The 25052-nt window shown below is 39.5% G+C and overlaps 1 protein-coding gene across 1 annotated transcript in view; it reads left to right on the top strand.

Moving 5' to 3' along the window:
* Positions 1 to 1774: 1774 nt before the first annotated feature.
* The window catches only part of Thada (THADA armadillo repeat containing), a 34796-nt gene continuing 11518 nt past the window's right edge, over positions 1775 to 25052 (top strand). The window contains exons 1-15 of the mRNA XM_090337047.1: positions 1775 to 1902; positions 5029 to 5080; positions 5502 to 5599; positions 5875 to 5969; positions 6874 to 7004; positions 8319 to 8467; positions 8585 to 8617; positions 9305 to 9357; positions 13280 to 13463; positions 14924 to 15018; positions 16437 to 16657; positions 17784 to 18475; positions 19912 to 20063; positions 20856 to 21011; positions 22149 to 22271. Coding sequence (XP_090193173.1) covers positions 5524 to 5599; positions 5875 to 5969; positions 6874 to 7004; positions 8319 to 8467; positions 8585 to 8617; positions 9305 to 9357; positions 13280 to 13463; positions 14924 to 15018; positions 16437 to 16657; positions 17784 to 18475; positions 19912 to 20063; positions 20856 to 21011; positions 22149 to 22271 — 2160 coding nt within the window. The 5' untranslated portion in view covers positions 1775 to 1902; positions 5029 to 5080; positions 5502 to 5523. The remainder of the gene's footprint in view (positions 1903 to 5028; positions 5081 to 5501; positions 5600 to 5874; positions 5970 to 6873; positions 7005 to 8318; positions 8468 to 8584; positions 8618 to 9304; positions 9358 to 13279; positions 13464 to 14923; positions 15019 to 16436; positions 16658 to 17783; positions 18476 to 19911; positions 20064 to 20855; positions 21012 to 22148; positions 22272 to 25052) is intronic.

Consider the following 25052-nt stretch of genomic DNA (forward strand, 5'->3'; position numbering starts at 1 on the left):
TAGAGAAAGACATAAACCTCCATCATTCCCTGGTGCAGTGTGAATTATCTCCAGATTATCTATAATACCTAACATAGTAAATGTTGTTTAAGGTAATTTATTTATATTTTATTTTCAGGTATTCAAAATTTGTTTTAAAATCTTATTATAATAAGGTTACGTATAGAAGGGTTACAGTTATGTAAGTCAGATAAAGAATACATTAGTTTTGGGACAATGTCATCCCTTTTCTTGCTTCCTCGCTCTCTCTCAGTTTTTTCTTCATGCCACCCACAAGTAGTATAATTCATTTTCAACATAGTGTCTAGTAAACCACTGCTGCATTTGTTTACACTTTGTCCTCTATTTCTGTGTCCCCCCTTATCCTTCTTATGACGGACAAACAAGACAGAAAGAAAACAAAAACAGGAACAAAGAAAAAACCTAATTTCCATTTTCTGAAGTTCATTTTCATAAATATTATATCATATGATCAGATGTACGTAGGCATTGCACAAAGGTGCAGTGCCTTTTTCCTAACAGTATGTGAATATCTAGAGTCCTGTATGATTTACTATGCCCAGTGGGGAAATTTATTTTTAAAAAATTTAAAGAGTACATGTTCAATATAGACTCAATTTTCCTGACTCCACCTCTGAATGTATGGCTGATTGTATCCATGAATTCGGAATCTGTAGATACTGATGGCCCACAGACCTTGATCTTGCCAATATATCATCTCTCAATTTCTTCAAAACCCATCCAAGCCGGGTGTGGTGGTTCACCCCTGTAATCCTAGCTACTCAGGTGGCTGAGATCTGAGGATCGTGGTTCAAGGACAGCCCAGGCCCTAAAGACGTGGAGACTCTTATCTCCAATTAACTACTAGAAAACCGAACCTGATGCTGTGGCTCAAGGGGCAGGGCAGTAGCCTTGAGTGGAAAGCTCAGGGACAATGCCTAGGCCTAAGGGTAGGGCAGCAGCTTTGAGCTGAAGAGCTCAGAGACAGTGCCCAGGCCTAGAGATCAAGCCCCGTAACCGACAAAAAACAAAAGAACAGCAAAATCTCCCACCTAAACCTGTTCCAAGTAAACTCCTGCCCCTATTACTTCCAGCTGCTCTTTGACAACTGCTTCATCCTTCAGAAAATCCTGTTAGCACTACCCCCAAGTATATTCAGAATCCATCTGTCATCTTTGATCCCAGACACTCCAGTACTTGTGATTACAGGTGAGGGCCACAGTATCCATCTTACTTTATTCATTTATTGTTTAAAGGGCGAAGCCTGCATAATATATGTGTGTGTATTACGGCAACTTTCAAGGCTAGTAGCTGGCATCATTCCCAGGCAAGAGCCCATGAACTCGTAGCTCAACGAACAAATAAATGCACTTTGGCACTTCTCATTTTAGTTCCAATTCTCCCGGTGGATTGGGCCCAAACGCTGCCCTCCACATCCATCTCACAATCTCTGACGCCGCCGGGCTCCTCATCCTGGCAGCTTGAAGGTAGTTTCCGCCCGGTCTGGAGAGGCTGGTGGGGAAAGCGTAGAAGGTTCAACTTGAGAATGGCTGGGGAAGGCACGCAGGCATCCTGAGGTGTGGAGTCACCTCGAGGACGCCCAGACCACCGGGAGTGGGCGCGGCCCCTCGGCCTCGCTCCGCAGGCTCGCGCCGCTCGCCCCCGAAAGTCGGCTCCACCTCCCTCGTGACGTCACCGCCGCTCCGAACTCTTGGTTGGCAGAGCTGCGTCCGGCCTGTTCTCGCGATGATTCCTCCTCCAGGTTCCGGGCCTGCCTCCCTCTGCCCTAACCGGGTATTCGCCCGACCACGCTGTGCTCCGCGGAGTCGCCGCCGTAGACCAGACCGGCTTCCGGGACTCGTCCGGAGACCGCTCCGCTGCTCCGGCGACCCCGCGCTTGAGGTTTGGCTCGCAGGTGTTCTGTCCGCTGTACTGGCGGCCGCGCGGGGCTCCTCCATCGTCGGGCTGGGCACGTTTGCCGGGCCCGTCTGCCCTGTGGTAGTTGCGTTTGGCGGCTGTGAAGCCGGTTTCCGGTCGTTTCGGTCTCCATGGAGACCGCCCTTGAACCACTCCCCCCCCCCTTCCACCTGTCATTTCCCGGTGCTCCACGTGCTTTTGTGGGACTCTACCAGAAAGGTGTAAATGGGGGCGGGTGGAGTCAGGCGGAGCCTGACACCTTGCAGGGCCGCTTAAGTGGGTGTTAGCGTGGAGCAGTGGGTGGTTTTGCTTTCCCCGCTAACCTGGGAGCCCCGCTTCTGGACACATGTTGAGTGCGCATAATCACCAAGTCTATTTATGTGTGCAAAGTGTGCAGCGCAGAGGTCTCACCGTGTCCCCAGGAGGACAGCTTCAGTTATTACACGAAATCTAAGCATGCCACGTCTAATTCACTGTCTTTAGTGTCTTTATAACTGTGTCCATTTGTATTACCGTTTTTGGTGAAGTGATTTCATCTACATTTACTGTATTGATTGTTTCTCAGATGGATCATTGATTCCTTAATGCCCAGGACTAGCTTGTCACTTAGACCGAGAATGTACCTTAAATAGGATGGTGTCTCTTTCTGCCATTGAAGGTGTATTTTCCTTCTGGCATCTCTGAAAAATGCTTTTAGTTCCTTTACTCACTAAATATCTATGAAACTTCTGCTATCTGGCAGGCACTGTTGGAGGGGTTGAGAACTAAAACACTGAACAAAATGGTTGAAACTGGGTCTGGTGGCTAAAGCCTGTAATCCTAGCTACATGGGAGACAGAGCTGTTTGAGGCTAGCCCGAGGATAAAAGTTTATAAAATGATCTCGAATATTGAGAGAGCACCGTGGCATGCATATGTCACCCAGGCCACAGAGAAAGCAGAATAGCTAGGCACAATGGCACTTACCTGTCATCCCGGAGACAAAGGAAACACAAATAGGAGGATTACAGTCCAGGTTGACTCAGGTCATATAAAACAAGACTTATTTCAAAAATAACTATTGACAAAAAAGATTGGTAAAATGTTTCAACTGAAAGAGCACCTTCCTAGCAAGTATGAGACCTTGAGTTCAAACTACAATATTGCCAAAACAAAACAAAACAAAAAAAATCCGCTGGTAATTTAAGTTGTGTTCATGGAGTCTCTACTGCTAGGGGACAAACAATGTACAAATGTGCATGTTAATGTAATTTTAGATAATAATAAGTGCTATGAAGAAGATAAAGTAGTGTATGTGTGTCTGAGTGGTGACATTTTAGAGAAAATAGAAAAAGCTCCTTTTAGAAGGAGGAAAATTCTGAATGATTAGGGGAGTGGGCCTTGCATAGATGAAGTGGAATGAATATTAAAAGAGGCAGATCAGCAAAGAGCATCAGAAAATGTGAAGGCTTTTAATGGTGAAGAACTGATTGCTTTGAGATGAACAACAGAGGAAGCCAAATTAGTTAGGGCTTTGAAGGCCAAAGTCTCAAGTTTGGGTTTTATTCTAAGTACAACTGGAAGCCCTTCGAAAGTTTTAAGCAAGTGTGTAATTAGGTTTCATTAGTATTTTCAAAAGATTGCTCTGATGACTAAAGGATTGGACTCTTTAGAGGCAAGAACTTTTACCACTAGTGCAGCTGTGTCAGTATTCAGTCAGATTCTGTTTTGAAGCTTACACGAATTTGTCAAGACTTCAAGACAAATGGAATTTAGTGGGAGGGAGGAGAGTGGGGAGGGATAAGCAGGAGAAAACGAGGGAGGGTTTAACATTGTTTAAAAGAAATGTACTCATTACCTTACTTAAGTAACTGTAACCTCACCATTCCCATTCATCACCTTTACAGTAATTTTTTTTAAAGAAAAGATTAAAAGTAAAGAAGAAATTTAGTTCCTTCTTTTCCGAAGGAATCCCAACGGCTATTTTAAGGCTTGCATGCTGTCTTTTCTCCAGACCAGTCATCTTTGGTTAACACTGTAGTATTGTATGGAGCTACTCTCCAGGCCCTTCAGAAATTTATTTTTCTGGAAAGAACCATTTCTTTCGTTTCGTTCTTTTTTGTTTTTGTTTTTGTTCGTGTGGCTTGAACTCAGGCTTGGGTGCTGTCCCTGAACTCTTCAGTTCAAGGTGTGTGCTCTACCACTTGAGCCACAGCACCACTTCCAGTTTTCTGGTGGCTAACTGGAGATAAGTCTCATTGACTTTTGTACCTGGGCTGGCTTTGAACTGTGATCCTCCAATCTCAGCTTCCTGAGGATTATAGGTATGAGCCACCAGTGCCTGGCTGGAAAGCATCATTTTTTTGTCATTCCTTTAAATGTTTTCCCACTCTGTATATCATGGAGATGACAGTCTCCTTTGATTCAGCTGATTTCATATGTGGCTTTTAGCAGTTGTATTCAACTTCCCTCAGGCTCTTCATCTTGTATTTGTGTGTGTACATGTGTGAGTACACATGTGCTCACAGTTGCACATGTATTTTGTTTTTAGTTTAAAGATAGCATTTTACATTTATTTCTATTTCATCTTGGAAATTTTATTTTTTTTAAATTAATTAATTAATTTATTTATTTTGCCAGTCCTGGGCTTGAGCTCAGGGCCTGAGCACTGTCCTTGGACTTTCTCAAGGCTAGAGCTCTACCACTTGAGCCTCGGCACCACTTCTGGCTTTTTTCTATGTATGTGGTACCGAGGAATCGAACCCGGGTCTTCATGCATGCTAGGCAAGCACTTTAACCACTAGGCCAAACTCCCAGCCCTCATCTTGGAAATTTTAATTTGCTCATGATTCCAGTTAATTGTTGATTTCCTCATCCTACATGTCCAGCCAGTTTTATGTTATGTTCTCTAATGTTTGTATCATAAACCCTGTTAAAATTGCTAACTCTATCAAGAAGAGGGTCTGGTAGCATTTCCTTAGTGACTTCTTTCTAGCTTGCATAGGATTGATTATTAATCTTTGAGTGGGATTCTTAAGTCCAGTATGAACCCAGTGATTGGCTAATTAAAAGCAAACTCACAAAGGATCATTTGTAAAAAAGTTTTTGTTTTTGTTCTCCAAATACTTTGCAGAAATCAAGATATAATAACACTTGTTGACCTGTCAGTTTAACAAGTCACAAAGGTAAGTTTGACCCATTTTAGTTTGGAGAAAACTGCTTGCCTCTTTAGTTTCTATTAAGATGAAGGCTTGTTGTATTTTCAAATACAAAGACTGGATCATGGTAGGAAAAATTCCTTTAAACAGTAATAAAGTCTTTTTGACGTAAAAAATAGTTTTCCCTTTCAAAGCTGAAGTCCTTGGATCAGTGATTCTCAGTCCAGGCAGTTTAATTCCCTAGTGGATATTTGCTGTATTGAGAAAGATTTTTTTGCTTGCCATACCTTATTGAGGGGAGTATCTCTATAGCAGATAGAGGCCAGAGAGGCCTCTCTCACAGTAAAGCACAATACCCTCAACAAAGAATTTTCCAGTCAAAAATACAGGTAGTACTGAGGCTGAGAAACCTTCTGTAGGCAATGCCTAAAACTCTTCTTTTTTTCAGTGACTTATTCATTTTGTCCAAAATGGGTGTGAAGAAGAAGCGAGGCACTCAAGTTGCTGCCTTTACCATTCCTCATCAGGACTTTGAAACCTTGAGATGTAGGTGATTTTTAATTTAATTTATTTGGGGTATTTCTTTATATCACATAAAGATCATATTGTTTCTATTTAAATTTTTTTCTATAGTGTTTAGTTTTACATGTAATATGGATTTCTTTAGATTTTGCTTTCAGACTAAGTTTTACTAGATTTTGGGGTATATAGCTTTAAAAATTTGTAGGATATATGATACAGGTAAGCACATATTCCTAGGTTGTTAAATCACTGATTTTTTTTTTTGTGTGTGTGTGTGTATGTGTATGTATGTTTCATAGCTTTTGCTGATGCTGAAGGGGAAAATCTAGCTTCCTTGCTGTTACAATGTGTCCAGCTCACAGATGGGGTATCACAAATCCATTATGTTAAACAGGTAAAGCTAAACTGCTATTTATGGGTTTATCTTATAGATTATTATGCTATTATGGATTTTAAATGAATTTTTGTTTAAATTATTTAATGTCAATTTAACATAAAATAGTAGTTTTGTGTTCTTTTTTCTGTTCATTATATAATATTTTAAGCTTCAATAGAAGCCATCAGCAGGCTTGGGATTAGATGTTTTTGTAGCTGTAAATAGAATATGAGATGATTGCATATACCTTTTTGTGGAGATGATTACATTTTTTTCTATTTGAATCTTCATAAGGTTTTGGTAGACTCATGCAAAAATTAAAATATGAAGATTATTTTTTATTTATCTTTCAGTACTTGAATTTACTATTTGCACTGTGTATGTGTATGTGTGTGTGTGTGTATGCATGTAAGCAAATGTACTACTTTTTTTTTTTTTTTTTTTTCCTTTTCTTTTGGTTGTTGGGCTTGAACTCTGGGCCTGGGCACTGTCCCTGAGCTCTTCAGCTTGAGGCTAGCACTCTACCACTTGAGCCACAACATCACTTCCAGTTTTCTGGTGGTTGATTGTAGGTAACAGTCTCATGGTCTTGCTCGGGTTGGTTTTGAACCTGCATCCTCAGATCTCAGCCTCCTGAGTAGCTACAGTGTGAGCCACCATGCCCAGCGTACTACGGGTTTTTTAAGATGCTACAGATTTTTGTACCTAGGGTTTAATTACACATGGGTCAGGAAGGTAAAGAGGAGTAAGGGGCATGGATTAAAAGTGTTGAAAGTACTGAAACAAGAATTAAATGAGTGTCCTTAACAGTGCAGTATAGGGAACATTTCACTGTATAATTGATACTTAAAAAGTATTGTAACTTTTTTGCACTTGGTATTGGAAAAGATTGCTTTGAATTTTTTTTTTTTTAAAATTTTAGATTGTACCTCTACTAGAGAAGATAGATACAAATGGAATGTGTGATCCCACTATTCAAGCTTGTTTGGACATTTTAGCAGGCATTTATTTTTCTTTGAGTCTGAAGAATCCCTTGAAGAAAGTATTAGCAAGGTAAGGGATTAAAATTATGGAGAGATGGCCGGGAGTTTGGCCTAGTGGTAGAGTGCTTGCCTAGCATGCACAAAGACCTGGGTTTGATTCCTCGGTACCACATATATAGAAAAGGCCAGAAAAATGGGGCCGGGAGTTTGGCCTAGTGGTTAAAGTGCTTGCCTAGCATGCATGAAGACCCGGGTTCGATTCCTCGGTACCACATACATAGAAAAAAGCCAGAAGTGGTGCTGAGGCTCAAGTGGTAGAGCTCTAGCCTTGAGAAAGTCCAAGGACAGTGCTCAGGCCTTGAGCTCAAGCCCAGGACTGGCAAAAAAAAAAAAAAAGAAAAGGCCAGAAATGGTGCTGTGGCTCAAGTGGTAGAGCTCTAGCCTTTAGAAGGTTCAAGGACAGTGCTCAGGCCCTGAGCTCAAGTCCAGGACTGGCAAAAAAATAAATAAATAAAATAGGGAGAGGGGGCATTGGGTATTATAAAAAGTAACTAAAAGTTCTTTCTTCATTAAAAAAGAAACAAACAAGTATATCACTAGGGCCAGGAGTTTGGCCTAGTGGTAGAGTGCTTACCTAACATGCACGAAGACCCAGGTACCCTCGGTACCACATACATAGAAAAAAAAAAACAGAAATGGTACTGTGGCTCAAGTGGTAGAGCTATAGCCTTGAGAAAGTCCAAGGACAGTGCTCAGGCCCTGAGCTCAAGCCTATTACATTCCTATTCTCTAGTTTCTCTTCCTCTCTCTTTTTTAGCCTTTTTCTCAATTCTTAGGTCATAAATCATATCTTTTTTTTTTTTTTTTGGTAAGGGCACTGTCCCTGAGCTCTTTAGCTCAAGGCTACAGCCCCACTTCCTATTTTCTAGAGATTAATTGGAGATAAGAATCTCTTGTTCTTTAGTGCTCCGGCTGGCTTTGAACCATGATTCTCAGATCTCAGCCTCCTGAGTAGCTTGGATTATAGGTGTGAGCCACTGTGCTGGCTAGATCATTTCCTTTTTTTTTTTTTTTTAAATAAAATGCAGTGAGCTTAGGAGTTAGAAGAATGACTTAGCTATAGAATACCTCCTGGCAAATACAAGGCTGTAAGTTCAGACTCTACCAGCTGTTTTTCTAAAAACTTACGACTTAAAACTGCTCTTCTTTGATATCAGACGTTTGAATAGCTGGGATTACGGGCCTGAGCCACCAGTGCCTAGATTGTGTGAACTTTTTTGCTTGTATTTTAAAGATTTAATTTTTACCTCTGTATGTTATTCTCCCCCCACATATCCTGGTGGTACAAGGTTGTCAGAGCTTTTTGTATTTGTTTCTTTTCTAGCTCATTAAATGGCCTACCTGAATTTTTTCTAACTGAGGCGGTACACAGTTTTACTTATCATCTTCAAGAAGAATTGAATACTGCTGATCTGTACTCTTATAGGAAAGTAATCGACAATATATCTTCCTGTATGGAGAATTTTAACTTGGGTAAGCCAGCGTTTTTCTAGTATGTTTCCTGGCTAATACTTGTTTTTACATCATTGTTTTTAAATGTTAATTTTGGTAAAACTCCTTACCAGTGTTCAATTTTTCCTTACCTTATAGGAAGAGCAAGTGTTAATGATCTGCTTAAGAATGGTAAGTCCGGGGCCGGGAGTTTGGCCTAGTGGTTAAAGTGCTTGCCTAGCATGTATGAAGACCCGGGTTCGATTCCTCGGTACCACATACATAGAAAAAAGCTGGAAGTGGTGCTGAGGCTCAAGTGGTAGAGCTCTAGCCTTGAGAAAGTCCAAGGACAGTGCTCAGGCCCTGAGCTCAAGCCCAGGACTGGAAAAAAAAAAAAAAAAAAAAAGAATGGTAAGTCCATGGCCGGGAGTTTGGCCTAGTGGTTAAAGTGCTTGCCTAGCATGCACGAAGACCCGGGTTCGATTCCTCAGTACCATATACATAGAAAAAAGCCAGAAGTGGTGCTGAGGCTCAAGTGGTAGAGCTCTAGCCTTGAGAAAGTCCAAGGACAGTGCTCAGGCCTTGAGCTCAAGCCCAGGACTGGCAAAAAAAAAAAAAAAAAAGAATGGTAAGTCCTAAATATTCTGAGGTGTGAATGCTTCTGTCAGACATTTAGGAGATGGCTCCTTTAGTTTTGGGGTAATAGGTAAAAAATATTTTTACCTATTTTTTACAGATAACTGAAGTACATCTATTCCTTCCTAAATTTATGCTTTTGTGATATCCTTCTAGGAAACTGACCTAAAAATATTTTCTTATACTGAAGTTTAAACTTGTAGTTCTAAGTCCTGGCTTGTCATTGTGTTCTTTTTGTTTCAGTGCTTCAATTTCTGCAGAAGAGTTTGATTGACATCCTGGAAGAAAGTAGGCAAGTGCTCCGTGTGTGTGTGTGTGTGTGTGTGTGTGTGTGTGTGTGTGTGCATGTGTGCGCACTTGTAGGTGTTCATTGTCTCTGAACTAAGGACACTTTCAAAAAGGTCTTGGAATGTGCTGCGCTGCTTCCATTAGTCTTAAAAATGGTTATTTAGATTTATTTTTGAGGAGGTTTTAATATTTGATATTTAAAGGTTGAGTGAGTACGAGAATAAATGAAAAAGGGAAGAGCATTCTCCCTCACCTTTTGAGTATTCTTTTTTCATAATATCCTGTTCTTATTTCATTAGTGATGTTTCCTCCATTATCTCTTAGAGGATATTAATATAGCTGTTTTTTTTCTGATAGTTTTAAAACTTTGAATTTTCGTGGTCTCTATTTTTTTTCTAAGTAATATTTTCTTATTGGTTGAGGTTGCTTATTTTATTTCCTGCTAGAAACTTTACTCGGCAACCCAGTGAGTGGTCTTTGATTGAGTATTACTATTTCAGAATATGGGTGAGTTGACTGCAGGTTTTATTCCAAGCTACACTAGCTAGGCTGTTTTTAAGGTAGCTCTTTTTTGGTAGGGTGGGGGTACTATGTTTCGAACTGCTCTACAAGTTGTCATTCTACCACTTGAACCACTCTATCAGTTCCTATTGTGGGGATTCTTTAAATCAATATTTTTAGGTTTTTTTTTTTTTTTTTTTTTTTCCTCTTGGGGTGTGGATTCACCATGAAAAAATCATTTAACCATGTTCTGATGGTTGCGTGAGAATAGAACGGTGACTTTGGTTTTTGACTTTTTATTTTATTTTATTTTTTTGATGGTACAGGGTTTTGAACAAAGAGCCTCATGCTCTCTAGCCAGGCACTTTTACTACCTGAGTCATCACACACACACACATACACACACACCCTAATTCCTTTGCTACCAATATGGTATTACCATTATTACTTTGTCTGTATGCTTTAATTTCCTTTGGGATAGTTGCTAATTTGTTTGTTTCTAGACAGGACTCACCATGTAGCTTGTACCTTCTCTTTGTCTTCCAAGTGTTAGGATTATGGGCTTGGGCCACTACCTGACTGATGATTATTTTACATTTTCTAAATGTAAACCAGTCATCTATGGTCTTAGAAGCATAATTCAGATTTCTTTTTCTTTTGGGGTAGACTGATAATCATGCATTTACATCCATATTAAGGAATATTTAGTGCTAACAGCACTTGAACCTTTGTGGAGATACAAATCAAGGAGCTTCTGGGACTTGTTCTCTGGTTTGCTGTTTAACCTTTCTCATTCTCAGTCATCCACTTGCTCTGTGGTACCGAGGAATCGAACCGGGTCTTTGTGCATGCTAGGCAAGCACTCTACCACTAGGCAAAACTCCTGGCCCCTGTTTGCCATTTTTTTTTTGCCAGTCCTGGGCTTGAGCTCAGAGCTTGAGCACTGTCCTTGGACTTTCTCAAGGCTAGCACTCTACCACTTGAGCCTCAGCACTGCTTCCGGCTTTTTGCTATGTATGTGGGGTACCGAGGAATCGAACCCCGGGTCTTCGTGCATGCTAGGCAAGCACTTTAACCACTAGGCCAAACTCCCGGCCCCGCCTGTTTGCCATTTTTAACTTGAGGTCTTATGGTTCACAAGGAACTTCTATATCCTATTAGATTTTTCTTCCTTGGCTCATCTCATAAATTGAGGGTTTGGATATTTCTCTTTTCTATGTTCTATCTGTGTAATGTCATTTACTTCTTAGGTACCATCCATCACCTATATGTTAAGATGTTTCTAAATTATCATCCCAGAATAGATTTATTTCCCCTTTGTAGACTCATGTTGTCAGTTGGCCCTTGTAAACTTTAGTATGGATATTTTACAGTCGCCTCAAATTCAAGATGTCAAGAAGATTTCCTATCTTTTTTTTTTTTTTTTTTTTTTTGTCAGTTATGAGGCTTGAACTCAGGGCACTGTCCCTGAGCTGTTTTGCTGAAGGCAAGTGCCTCTACCACTTTGAACCACAGTTCCACTTCTGTTTTTTTGAGCAGTTGATCAGAGATAAGAGTCTCATGGGGACTTTACTGCTAGGTTTAGCTTCAGACTGCAATAATCAGATCTCAGCTTCCTGAGTAGCAAGGATTACAGGTGTGAACCACCAGCATCTGGCATCCTGTATTTTTGTCCTTCTCTGCAACTCCTTCTACTTTCTGTGTCCTAGAATTTGTCTGTTTCAGGTACTTCATATAATTGGAACAATAGAATATATATTTGTCCTTTTTTATTTTGCCAGTCCTGGGGCTTGATCTCAGGGCCTGGGCACTGTGTCCTTGGACACTTTTTGCTCAAGGCTAGCCCTCTGCCACTTGAGCTACAGTACCACTTCTGGCTTTTTCTGTGTATGTGATTCTGGGGAATCAAACCCAGAGCTTTGTACATGCTGGGCAAGCACACTACCACTAGGCAATAATCCTGGCCCATATTTGTCCTTTTGTATCATGTTTATTTCATTTATGTTTTCAAGATCCATTTATGTGGTATGTTAGTAGAGTTTGATTCCTTTTTATAGTTGATTATTCCATTATATGGATATGTTAAATTTTATTAATTCATCTATTCATGGTCATTTAAGATTTTTTAACCTTTTAATGGCTGTGCATAATGCTTCTGTAAACATTGATATATAAATACACATTTGAGTATCTGTTTTCAAATTTTTTTTTTTTTTTTGCCAGTCCTAGGCTTGTGCTCAGGGCCTAAGCCCTGTCCTTGGACTTTCTCAAGGCTAAAGCTCTACCACTTGAGCCTCAGCACCACTTCCAGCTTTTTTCTATGTATGTGGTACTGAGGAATAGAACCTGGGTCTTTGTGCATGCTAGGCAAACACTCTACCACTAGGCCAAACTCCCAGCCCCTGTTTTCAATATTTTTCTGGATCATAATGTAATTGAATGTTTGTTTCTAAGGAACAAGCTGAGGTGATTTTTCTGCCTTAGGGTTTTTGTTTTTTGCTTTTTGCCAGTCCTGGGGCTTAAACTCAGGGCCTGAGCACTGTCCTTGGGCTTTTCTCAAGGCTAACAATCTCATTTGAGCCCAAGGACCACTTCTGGCTTTTCTATTTAGGGGGTACTGAGGAATCAAACTCTGGTCTTTGTACATGCCAGGTAAGCACTCTACCACTAGGCCAAAGTCGCAGCCTGTGTTTTAGGTTTTTAATAGGATCACTGTCTTCTCTTCTGTTGAAGGCAAGAGTAGAAGCTGGGTGACCTATTGAAAGTGGCTGTAGTAATACAAGAAATAGAAGAGTGTGGCTCAAGCCAAGATTGTAAGCAGGGAACATGCTCTGATTCTAGTTGTGTTTTGAAGGTAGAATTCCTAGGGTTTTCTTACAGATGGGATAAAGAGGGTAGCTGGTAACTGATTGCATGGCTGTTGTAGATAGAAATCCTAGCAGGTGTTACAGGTTTGGAATTGAGGATAAATTCTTATATTTCAAGATTTATATAAGACATCTAAGAAAAGAGATTGAGTAAAGGAGTCAGAAGAATATGTTCACTTTAGAGAGGGGTAAAAATAGTGACATTTTTGAAGCTGGGTGCGGTGGCTCACGCCTGTAATCCTAGGTACTCAGGAGGCTGAGATCTGAGGATCAAGGTTCAAAGCCAGCTCAGGCACAAAAGGACCAGAGCCTCTTAATCTCCAATTAACCTCTAGAAAATGGGAAGTGGGGCTTAGCTCAAGGGTAGGGTGGTAGCCTTGAGCTGAATAGCTCAGGGACAATGTCCCAGACCCAAGAGTAGGGTAGTAGCCTTGAGCTGAAGAGCTCAGGGACAGCGCCCAGGCTGAAATCAAGCCCTGTGACCCACCAAAAAGAAAAAAAAAATAGTGACATTTCTGTTTCAATTTCTTTTCATAACAATGTCTTTTCTCTTTGTAGAAAGTTTGCTGGAAATCATATTGTTCAAACACAGTTGATGAATGACTTGTTGGTAGGCATTAGAGTTTCAATGATACTAGTACAGAAAATACAAAGTTTCCAGGGAAACCTTTGGAAGACTTCCAATTCTCCCATATGGCAAAGTATGTGTGGTTTGCTGAGTATTTTCGCCAAGTTTTTATGTGATGGTAAGTGTGACAGCATGCTAATGATAGTTTTAACTGAGTGTTAATCAGATTTCTCTAATGGTTTATGTGTTTCTAACCTCTCCCAGTAGTGAATGTCCGAGATTATGTTCTTTCTTTCTTTCTTTCTTTCTTTCTTTTTTTTGGTTGTTGTTTGTTGGTAGTGGTGCTGATTGAGGGGTTTGATCCCAGGGTCTGGACACACTGTCCTTGAGTTTTTCCACTCAAGGCTAGCATTCTACTACAGCACTACTGGTTTTCAGGCAGATAATTGGAGGTAAGAGTTTCTTTGAACTGTGATCCTCAAACTCAGCCTCCTGAGTATTTAGGATTATAAGAGTGAACTATCAGTGCCCATACCTGGATTATATTTTTAGTGCTTTTTTTTCCCCTTTCAAATGTACTAGTTCAGTGAGGGGCAATGTTAAGGAACTTTTCTAAGGGTGTGTGTATTTTGTTCAGAGAAGGAAAACTAATCATCTCTATTGAAAAACTATAGATGTTAAGTTGTGGAGAGGGTTTTGTTTTTTTTTATAAAAAGGAATTTCCAAGTTTAGAAAACAATCGAGAAGGATAAGTGTAATCCATACATATATTTCTCCTTAGTAGCAAGTATTATCTTCAAATACTGGCAGTAATTGTGATTCTGAACCTGGTCAATATTCATTCTTTTCTTTCCTAAGTTGCTTTTGTCTATATAAATTGAACCACTAGGAAACCAGACAGATGAGAAGAAATATCTCTCATAAGTATTTCAATTAATAAATTAAAATGAAATAAAATGATAAAATATCACCATTTTGTAATTCCCAGTGATATGATGTCAGCAGCATAGAGCACTAACAGTTGCTAACATTATAGAGAGAAAACCAGAAATGTACCTTTTAGCGCCTTACTGCTGGTACTCTTCAACTTCTTAAAAGGATTGTAGCAATCATGTCTCTGGATTAGCTGTCACTTATATAGGGAATAGAGGAACTTATTGAGTTGTATCCAGAGCACATCAGCCACACATCCAGATTGAGGGAAGCTCAGTAGGTTAAACAGAATCCTTCATCAGATTGTCTCACACCACGCCACATACACACACACACACACACACACACACACACAGGAATAAAAGTTTGTGTATGTGGTTGGAATACAGAGCCATTGTCAAGGAAAAGAGTGGGGAAGCAGTGGATAAAGCCCAGAGAGTGTCTGTTGGAAGAGAAAAGAAGGTATCTCATGTATACCCTTATGTCCATTGTTCCTTTAAGTCTTAACAGCTTCTTGTCCGATAGCATCAGTTTTATAGAAAGAAAGCTGAGTTCATGGGAGATTAAATAACTTGTCTAGGACTGAATCACCTAGGAACTGGTCAAACTAGAAATTTTACTTGGGACTGTCTGACCCCAAAACATTTGCTGTTTTCTCTGTACCAGAGTATCTACTCTGTAACACTTTTTCTCTGCTTTTGCCAGATGACCTGTTACAGACTATTCAGAGCACATCTGGACTAGCTGTTATTCTTTTTATTAAGACTATGTCTCATCCATCTGAAAAGATTTTTGAATTGGTAAGTATCTCCTTTTGAGAACCATACTTTATTATTGAAAATAGGCTTACTGTATTTTTAAAGTGTTTATGTAGCCATCTTCTAGGTGTTTGGAGTTCACACCTATAATCTTAGTTACTTAGGAGACATACTGAAGAATTGAGATTCAAAGCCAGCCCTGGAAGACAAATTCAAGAGATGCTAATCTCCCGTTAATCAACAAAAAGCCAGAAGTAGAGGTGTGGCTCAAGTGGATGAGTGCTAGCAATGTGCACAATAGCTAGGAGGTAGTGCATTGCCTTTGAGTTCAGGTACCAGTACTGACACCAAAAAAAAAAAAAAAAAAAATTGCTAGAAAGGCAGTAGTGGCTCACACCTATAATCCTAGCTATTCAAGATACTGAAAACTAAGACTTGAAGTTGGAAGCCAGGTTGGGCAGAAAAATCCCTGAAACTCTTATCTTCAATTAACCAGCAAAAAACTGGAAGTAAAATTATGAGTCCAGTGGTAGAGTACTAGCCTTGAGCAAAAGAAGCCAAGTAAGTAAGAGTGTGAGACCCTGATTTCAAGCCCTGGTAACGGCATCAAAGGAAAAAAGAAAGGATAACCTAAATTATATATCTTAGACAATAAGCATATTTGTTTCAGTCAGTATTTTAGTGAACTTGGTCCACATGAAAAATACAAGTAGGGGGCCTGGAGTTTGGCCTAGTGGTTAAAGTGCTTGCCTAGCATGCATGAAGACCCGGGTTCGATTCCTCGGTACCACATACATAGAAAAAAGCCAGAAGTGGTGCTGAGGCTCAAGTGGTAGAGCTCTAGCCTTGAGAAAGTCCAAGGACAGTGCTCAGGCCCTGAGCTCAAGCCCAGGACTGGCCAAAAAAAAAAAAAAAAAAGAAAAATACAAGTAGGTAGTATAAATGACAGTCTTGGTATTTACTAGTAGCAGTTTTTTTTTTCTATTTTAGAATTACCTTCATATAGTGTCCATTTATGTGTACAATGCGTCTTGATCAGAGCAGTTTTTTTTTTTTTTTTTTTTTTTTTACCTGATAGTAATTTCTTGCTGTATTACCTAGAAATTTATTTTGGTCTTTTGTATAATCTTAAGCAAAATATATGTGGTCTAGTCAATGAGATCACACAAAGTAATTTTTATTGGATAAAATTGAAGTTTAATTTCTTCAGTTACTTCTAAAAGTTACGCTGGCCTACCTACAGTGGGCAACATGTGCTCTGCTAGGTCTTTCAACCACAAAAAAATTCATATACTTAAGATTTGTTTTTTTCTTTTAATATTAGTATAATACTTATGATGTTAATAGCTATTATTAGTTTTCCTAGAATGTTTTGAGAGAAAGAAAAGTTTGAATTTGTATTTTGAGATACCTTGTGAAAAGTTTTGAATAAGTTATAAGAGCTCTGTTCTATTTTTCAGATTAGCTGTTTGCTTCTCCGTTCAGTAGACAACACCCTTGTCCCTGAGTGGTTTGTAAGCAGCTGTGGGAGCCTTTGCAATGCCCATATCCCTAGGCCAGCTCTCTTATTCCTGTGTCAGGGGACACTGGCCATGTTGGACTGGCAGGATGGGAAAGTGGGGTGCAGTGGGGAGACCCTGCTCTTGGATACTATACATGTTCTGTTCACCTTAAGTTCACAGTGAGTTTCGATTTTGCTGTCTGACATTTTTGTTTTCCTGTAAGACATTTAAAAGATGTAAATGAGCCAGCATACTTAGTAATTTGATGAAAAGTGTGGATTGATCTTAAAAGTGATTAGATGTATGCTGAGTGCTGGTGGTTTAGGCATGTAATCCTAGCTGCCCAGAAGGCTGAGATCTAAAGATCTGGGTACAAAGCCAGCCTGGGTAGGAAAGTACATGAGACTCTTAACTCTCAGAACCACCAAAAAACTGAAAATAGAATTGTGGCTCAAGTTGTAGAGCACTAGCCATGAGCAAAAAAGCACAGGGGCAATGCCTAGCCCCTGAATTCAAGCCCCAGGACCAGCCAAAAATAAATAAATAAATAAATAAATAAATAAACAAATAAATAAATACATAAAAGCTGATACATGTATATGGAATGAAACAGAAATGGAAGAAAGGCATTATTGGGGTAGGCTAACCTGTAATGGACACATCTGAAATTAATTTTAACATTCAGTCTTTATGAGATCTCTTAAGACTTCATCTAGTCTGGCTTCAGACCAGGTTCCTTCTGATCTCTGCCTTTGAAGTAGCTAAGATACTAAGTATGAGCTTGAGCTGACCACAATCACCCTATCTCTGCCTCCTAGGTAGAAGCAGAAGTAAGTGACACTAGGTCTTGCCTACAATTTTTTTGTTGTAAACTTAGTCTTTTCTTGGGCTGGGCATGGATGGTTCACACATGTAATCCTAGATATCCAGGAGGAGGTGTAGGCCAAGAGGATTAGGGTTTAAGGCTAGCTAAGGTAAAAAGTTACTGAGATTCCATCTCAACATAAAAACTGATATGGTGGCTAAAACTTGTGATCCATTCTGTTGGAGGTCTAAGTAGTATGATTGTGATCTGAAGCTGGCCTCAGGTAAAACACAAATTTAATTAAAGCAGAAAAGGGTTGGGGATGTGGCTCAGGTGGTAGAATAACTGCCTACATGAAGACCTGAATTTAAGCCCCAATATCACCCAAACATACATACTTTCTGTTCATTTTTTGGAAAATATTAATGTCTGATTGCAAGATGAAATATCTTTTATTTGTCACATTATAATAATATGGACCATGATTCATTTTTCTTCAGGATTAAAGAGGCAACGCTAGAAATGTTCCTGTCTAGAATCTTAGCATCTTGGACTAATTCAGCTATTCATGTCCTTGAATCAAGTTCCCCAAGCCTGAAGGACAGGCTGAAAGGGAATTCAAGCATAGTTGAAAGACTTTTGGAATATGTCTATACTCACTGGGAACATCCATTGGATGCTCTGCGACACCAAACCAAAATCATATTCAGAAATCTTCTGCAAATGCATCAGCTCACTATGGAAGGAGCAGCTTTGGTCACTGATCCTTTCTTTTTGGCATTGATTAAGAATCTTCTGAGACTGGAATGGCAAATTAAAGGAAAGTATGCATGTCTTGGCTGCTTGGTTGAGTGCATAGGAATTGAGCACATTCTGGCAACAGATAAAACTATTCCATCCCAAATCTTAGAGGTGATGGGTGACCAGTCACTGGTACCTTACGCAAGTGACCTTTTGGAAACCATGTTTAAAAATCACAAGAATCGTCTGAAATCCCAGACTGTTGACAGTACTTGGATGGACCAGTGGCATGAAACTTGGGTTTCTCCTCTTCTTCATATACTGTGTGAAGGAACTCTGGATCAAAAATCTTATGTGATTGATTATTACTTGCCAAAATTATTGAATTATAGCCCTGAAAGTTTAAGATATATGGTAAAGATTCTTCAGACGTTTATTGATGCTAAAACTGGTAAGAGAGATTGATTTTTGTTTTCAGTAATTTCTATGTATGATGTAGTAATTACCTAGGCAGGTGTTAATCATATTGAAGTTTAAATATTTCCACTTCTGTAAATACTAAATCAGTTTGAAACAAGTTTCAAAACAGGTAGCCTTGTGTTTTATAGGTAAAGACAGAATGGGAAATACAAGCTAAAGGGATAGCTATATGTGTCCTTAGAATAGGGAAAGAAATGCCCTTTAGTAACTTACACAGAATGGAAGGGCATGCTTTCATCTGGAGGATGATTAAGAGCCTTTTTCTGGCAAGAGGGAAATAATAATATATTTATTATTATTATTATTATTATTATTTTGGGGTTCTTTTGGTGCTGGTCTTTGAGCTTGAACTCAAGGCCTGGGTGCTGTCTCAAGAGCTTTTTTTGCTTAAGGCTAATGTTCTAACACTTGAGCCATAGCTCATGTCCTCCTTTTTGGTGGTTAATTAGTTATAAGTCTCATGGACTTGCCTTTTGTGCTTGGCTATCTTTAGACCATGATCCTTAGATCTCAGCCTCCTGAGTAGCTAATATCACAGGTGTGAGCCAGTGGTGCCTGGCTTTCTATTTTTTAAAAACAACACTTAGGGGCTCATTGGAAAAATATAATTCTGCAATTTATGTATACATGAGGAATCTGACTATGTCAATCTTTTTTTTTTTTTTTTTTTCCCCTAGTCCTGGGCCTTGAATCAGGGCCTGAGCACTATCTTTGGGCTTTCTCAAGGCTAGAACTCTACCACAGCACCACTTCTGGCTTTTTCTATGTATGTGGTACTGAGGAATCGAACCCGGGTCTTTGTGCATGCTAGGCAAGCACTATATCACTAGGCCAAACTCCTGGCCCCTAATTATGTAAATCTGAATGTATTTTACTTAAAACAGCAAGAATATGGAATCTACGTATCTTGCACTATTAGGAAATACTTTCAACTAAAATGTTAAAAAGCCTTCAAAGAATATCCATAGGACCTGTCCTGTGGCCTAGTGGTAGAGTGCTTACTTAGCATGCACAAAACCTTGGGTTTGATTCCTTGGTACCAAACACAGAAAAAGCTGGAAGTGGTGCTCTAGCTGCAGAATGTAGTGTTAGTTGGGGCTGGGAGTTTGACCTAGTGCTTGCTTATCATGCATGAAGACCCGAGTTCAAATCCTTGGTACCATATACATAGAAAAGCTAGAAATGGTGCTGTGGCTCAAGTAGTAGAGCTCTAGCCTTGAAAAAGCCCAAGGACAGTGCTCAAGCCCTGAGTTCAAGCTCAAGGACTGGCAAAAAGAAAAAAAAAGAAAGAAAAGAAGAAAAGGAATGTGGTGTTAGTTGGAAACATGAAAATTGACGTCTTGCCTAGTACAGTAACAATCTTTGGTCTTACGTTTTCGAGATAAGAACTACCTTTTCCATCCTTAGGGTCTGGTGATAGCAGAGGAGCTTTGGGAGCTTTGATGGCATGTTTACGAACAGCTAGAGCTCATGGACATCTTCAGTCTGCACCTGATGTCTGGGAGAATCTTGTATCCAGTGCAAGAATAAAACAAGGCCTAATTCATCAGCATTGCCAAGTAAGGAAACAAAACCAATGATGTTTGTATGTACAGTAGGTCCTTGAGTCTTCCACTCCTTTAGCTGTGCAATGTGAAGACTTCCAAGTTATGCCTAACATTTTTCTGGGGAGTCCATGAAGAGGATGGAAAGAAAGTGAAAAATCTCATCTTTCTTCTCAATCTATTCGAAGTTTAGTTGAGACAAGAAAACTTGCATAAGGCACCTGGGAACTCTATGAGGAGTTAGCACAGATATCAATAAAGGATGATAATGGGCATTGTCTAATAGAAGGAAGGATTTTACCCATCTTTTGGAAGTTGCTAATGCTAGGCTGCTGACACCATTGGTTCTCAGTCAACAATAGAATGCAATCATGCAATCAGAATACTGTGCCTTCATCAGGGAAGTGGTGTTTATGGAATCAGAAGCTTTGTAGAGTGGGATTAAAAAAAAGAAGCCACAGGACCAGTTAGAAATGCAGGGCAATAATCTGAGAGTGGTATAAAGAGGTCCTGAGGTAGTGTGCCCAAGTGGGAAAAGAGATAAAGAAATGAAGTTAGTTGAGTGTTACTGTGAAGTGATTTAAGGTGGTTGATTTTTATAAGACTCCTAGTTTATACATTTAATATGCTGATTTGATAAGCAATAGTTGCAGGCTATTTTGATTAGGAAATTTTATGGAAGTATATATGAGTGAGCAATTTCCTTTTTTGTTTTGGTATTCCGTATAAACAATTGGACATTTCACGTGATTTAGTCTTTGCCTATTCCATTGGAAGAGTAACACTTTATTACTTGATATATTTTAGGTTCGAATAGATACATTAGGCTTGCTTTGTGAAAGTAATCGAAGCACAGAGATTGTTTCCACAGAAGAAATGCAGTGGATTCAGTTCTTTCTCACATACAATCTCAACAGCCAGTCTCCAGGAGTGCGGCAACAAATTTGTTCTCTTCTCAAGAAGGTAGGATTTTGGGGGGTGGGAGTTTGGCCTAGTGTTCCAAACTAGTGGTAGAGTGCTTGCCTAGCATGCATGAAGACCCCGGTTTGATTCCTTGGTACCACATACATAGAAAAAAGCCAGAAATGGTGCTGAGGCTCAGGTGGTAGAGCTCTAACCATGAGAAAGTACAAGGACAGTGCTCAGGCCCTGAGCTCAAGCCCAGAACTGGCAAAAAAAAAAAAAAAAAAGAAGGTAGGATTTTGGTCTGAAGACACTAGAAAGTATTGAGCTTTGCTCTGAAAATTACTTTGCTCTGGAAATAATTTTGAAACAGTGCCTAGATTTTGGGGAGGTATAAGAACATGGTGGCATTGGGCTGCTACCTTTCTTCATGACCCTTCTATCCTCTGCTCTGTGGTTTCTAAAGCTTGCATATGGGATTAAAATCCAGGTTGAAATCACCTTATTTTGAAATTTTTTAGGAAAAATTAAAAAAATCTCATAGGGCCAGCTGCTGGTGGCTCAGGAAGCTGAGATATGAGGATCATAGTTTGAAGCCAGCCTGGGCAGGAAAATCTGTGAGACTTATCTCCACTGAAGTACCAAAACAACAACAACAACAACCCCCCCCCCCCCCCACCAAAAGTGAAGCTGTGGCTCAAGTGGTAGAATGCTAGCCTGGAGCACAAAAGCTCAGAGATAACACCCAGCCCAGAGTTCAGGCATCAGGACCAGGAAAAAAAAATCCTCACTGGAGTCATAGGGGTTATAAGGTAGTTATACAAAAGCTCTTATAATGAAAGAAGCGTGCTCTTGCATTTTTAGAGTTCATATAGTCATTTTTGAATGATTCAATTTGAATTAACCATGTAGTGCATCTGGGCTGCAGGATTGTAGACTAGAGAAATGAGTGTATCATCTTTAACTCTAGGCCAACTTAAAGGAAATGGAAGAGCTGTGGCTTAATGACTGTATTCTGTAGCTATAATGCTTGTTTTTGGTTCTGGAAATGTAAATGCTAATTTTACTGTCAAAAAGAAACATTGCGGATTGTGAGAGCTTCAAAACCATTGCTATTGTTGGCCTTAATGTTCCCTTTCATGCTGACATTTATGATTATTATGTGGTTCATATATTCTGTTTTTCTTTGTCTTATAGTTGTTTTGTAGGATACAGGAAAGTTCTCAGGTACTTTACAAACTGGAGCAAAATAAATCCAGACTTGAACCAGAGAATGTGTTAACCAAAGAACAGCCTTCTCTTACTTTGCAGCAGTATAAGGTAGGCAATACATTTCTAGACATACAGAGTCATGGCAATACTGAGGTTTGGACTCAGGGCCTTTGGCTTGCTGGGAAGTTGTTCTTTTATTTGAGCTACTTTCTCAGCCACCTAGACATTCAATTTTAAGAACTCTGAAGTAACTAAGTGTTGGAGGGAAACATGAAAATCTCATGTTTTTCTTTAGACTGGATGTTAACATAATTCTTCTGGTATTTTGGTTTCCCACTTGAGATAGGCCTGCATTGTAAAACTAGTGTCCCACTTGACAGAACTTGACTGGTATGACCTCAATGGGCCAATCTCAGTAACATAGTTGATGTGGATTAGGTGGGTTCAGGTCTTTAACAAATAGGCAGTTGCCAGGTCTGCACACCTTTTGACCAAGTACAAGACTCCACTCTGGTGGCACCTACTCTTTACACTGACATGTCCTCTCACTCATGGTTATACCATTGAAGAAAGTTTGTGTCTTTCTAACTAGAATGAGCTTTTAAGATTAGAGCTAAAAAAACAAAAATAATAGAGCTGAGATCCAGGATACTGTGTGAATGAGATATAGCTTTAGGTACAGCAGCTGCAATCTGGACTGGGGCTCAGCTTGACAACCTTCAATTTCTTTTCAGAATAATAGAATGAGCTTTTCGGTTGCCTTCTTAACCAATTCTAACTGACCTCTTTTTTTTTTTCTCCTAAAGCCTAGGTAGGAAACAAATCATCTTTTTAGTTTATTTAGGGAAATAAGTACAACAAATTAATAATACATTGGAATTATGCATTTGAACGAACTACTCTTCACTTTAAAAAGTTAAAAAAAAGAATTAACAAAGACTTTATTTATACAAAGGCTGAGGTTAGCTCATCCTTTAAAAATTCTGCAAGTGAAGATTAGAAAGTCATGGCCTGAACTTTAAGAACACAGTCTTAATTTTACCACGTATTACTATGTAATGGCTGACTTGAGTCTCTTCCACTGTAGGTGGAATTAGTAACTCCTTCCAGAAGGTTGATTTTGAGGATTTAATGAGAAAGGACCTTATAAAGTGTAAATCACTAAAAAGCCTCACTGGAAGTCATTAAGAGTGACTTGCAGTATATATGAACCCTGCTGTGTGTGAGTTTCTCTTAGATCATTGCTAGGTGTAGAAAAATCTCTCTCTCTCTCTCTTTTTTTTTGCAAGGCATAAAGTGACTTTTGTGGAATCTCAGTAGAGTACTTAGAAATACAAAACCTATTTTGTGGATTGAGAATCCTAATTCTCATGAATGTATGGATTTCTGGTTTGTGATTATGGAAATGCAGTTTTTTTTTCCTTCCTTAAAACAGTGTCTCATTGTTTCATACAGACTTACTCTAAGTCTTGTGGTTATAATCCTCTTTCTTCTAAAGAGGTGGTAATCTATAGCTCTTGGAGGCTATGAGATCAGCTCTGAGTTGTCATCATCCTCATGGTAGCAGGTAGACTGGAGACCCAGTGCCAATCAACACACTAAGTGCTAGGGAGAGTAGGAGGTTAGTTGGCTAAAATGTCTTGGCTAGTAGAGATGATTTCATATTTAGTAACCCATATTAATAATGAGAGTTACAAAATACTGTACATCTAAATTCTCATTTAATCTTAAAAAAAAGGCTGAGGGGGTAAGCATTCTTTTTGTGTGTGTGATAGGGCTTGAATTCAGGGCCTATGTACTGTCACTGGGCTTTTTTTTTTGTTGTGGGACTTGAACTCTGGGTCTGGGCACTGACCCTGAGCTCTTCAGCTCAAGGCTACAGCCTTACCCCTTCAGCCACAGTGCCACTTCTGGTTTTCTGGTGATTATTTGGAGATAAGAGTCTTACAGACTTTTTAATGCCCAGGCTGGCTTTGAACTGCAAACCTCAGATCAAAGCCTATTGAGTAGCTAAGATTATAGATGTGAGCCACCACTCCCAGCTTGTCACTGAGCTTTTTACCTCAGGGTTAGCACTCTCCCATTTAAACCACACCTCCACCTCTGTTTTATTTTGATGTTGTTTTTTTCTGCTAGTTATTTGGGGAAAAAGGTCTCTAAACCTTTTCTGCTTGGACTGGCTTTGTACCTCAGCTCAGTCCTTTAATCCTAGCCACCTGAGTGGCTTGGATTACCAGTATGAGCCACTGACTCTTGGCAGGATAAGCATTCTTATTTTCTTCTTCTTCTTCTTTTTTTTTTTTTTTGCCAGTCCTGGGGTCTGAACTCAGGGTCTGGGCATTGTCCTTGAGCTTTTGCAAGGCTAGTGCTCCACCACTTTATCCACAACACCACCCACAACACCATTTCTGGATTTTTCTGTCTATGTGGTACCAATGAATCAAACCCTTCATGCATGCTAGGCAAGCACTCTACCACTAGGCCACACTCCTGGCCCATACAATCTTACTCTTTTTTTGGTATTTATTATTTTTATTAATTTTTTAAAAGTTCTTTTTAAATTTTATTAATAGAAAGGTTAGTTATATTTGACAGATAGAAGATGCATTACTTCATATACATTGATACCCCTTCTCATGTTTTTGTTCACAGTATTCTTACTCTGAAAAAAAAATCCCAAAGTTTAGTGAAGTTCAGAGACTTCCCATGGTCCCTCATCTAGCACCCAAATCCAGATCTGCTCTTAACTCCAATTTTTTTTTTTTGCACAAGGCTAGTTTAAGCTCATGCCTGGAAGTAATAAAGTCCAAGGAGAACTTGAGGAACAATGAATTTACTGGGTGCAGATGTCATACAAGATGCTTGGAAGAATGCAAGTGTTAAGTAGTG

This window comes from Megascapheus bottae, chromosome 7 (genome assembly GCF_031878675.1).
Source record: "Megascapheus bottae isolate mThoBot1 chromosome 7, mThoBot2.hap1, whole genome shotgun sequence".
Classification (NCBI taxonomy): domain Eukaryota; kingdom Metazoa; phylum Chordata; class Mammalia; order Rodentia; family Geomyidae; genus Megascapheus; species Megascapheus bottae.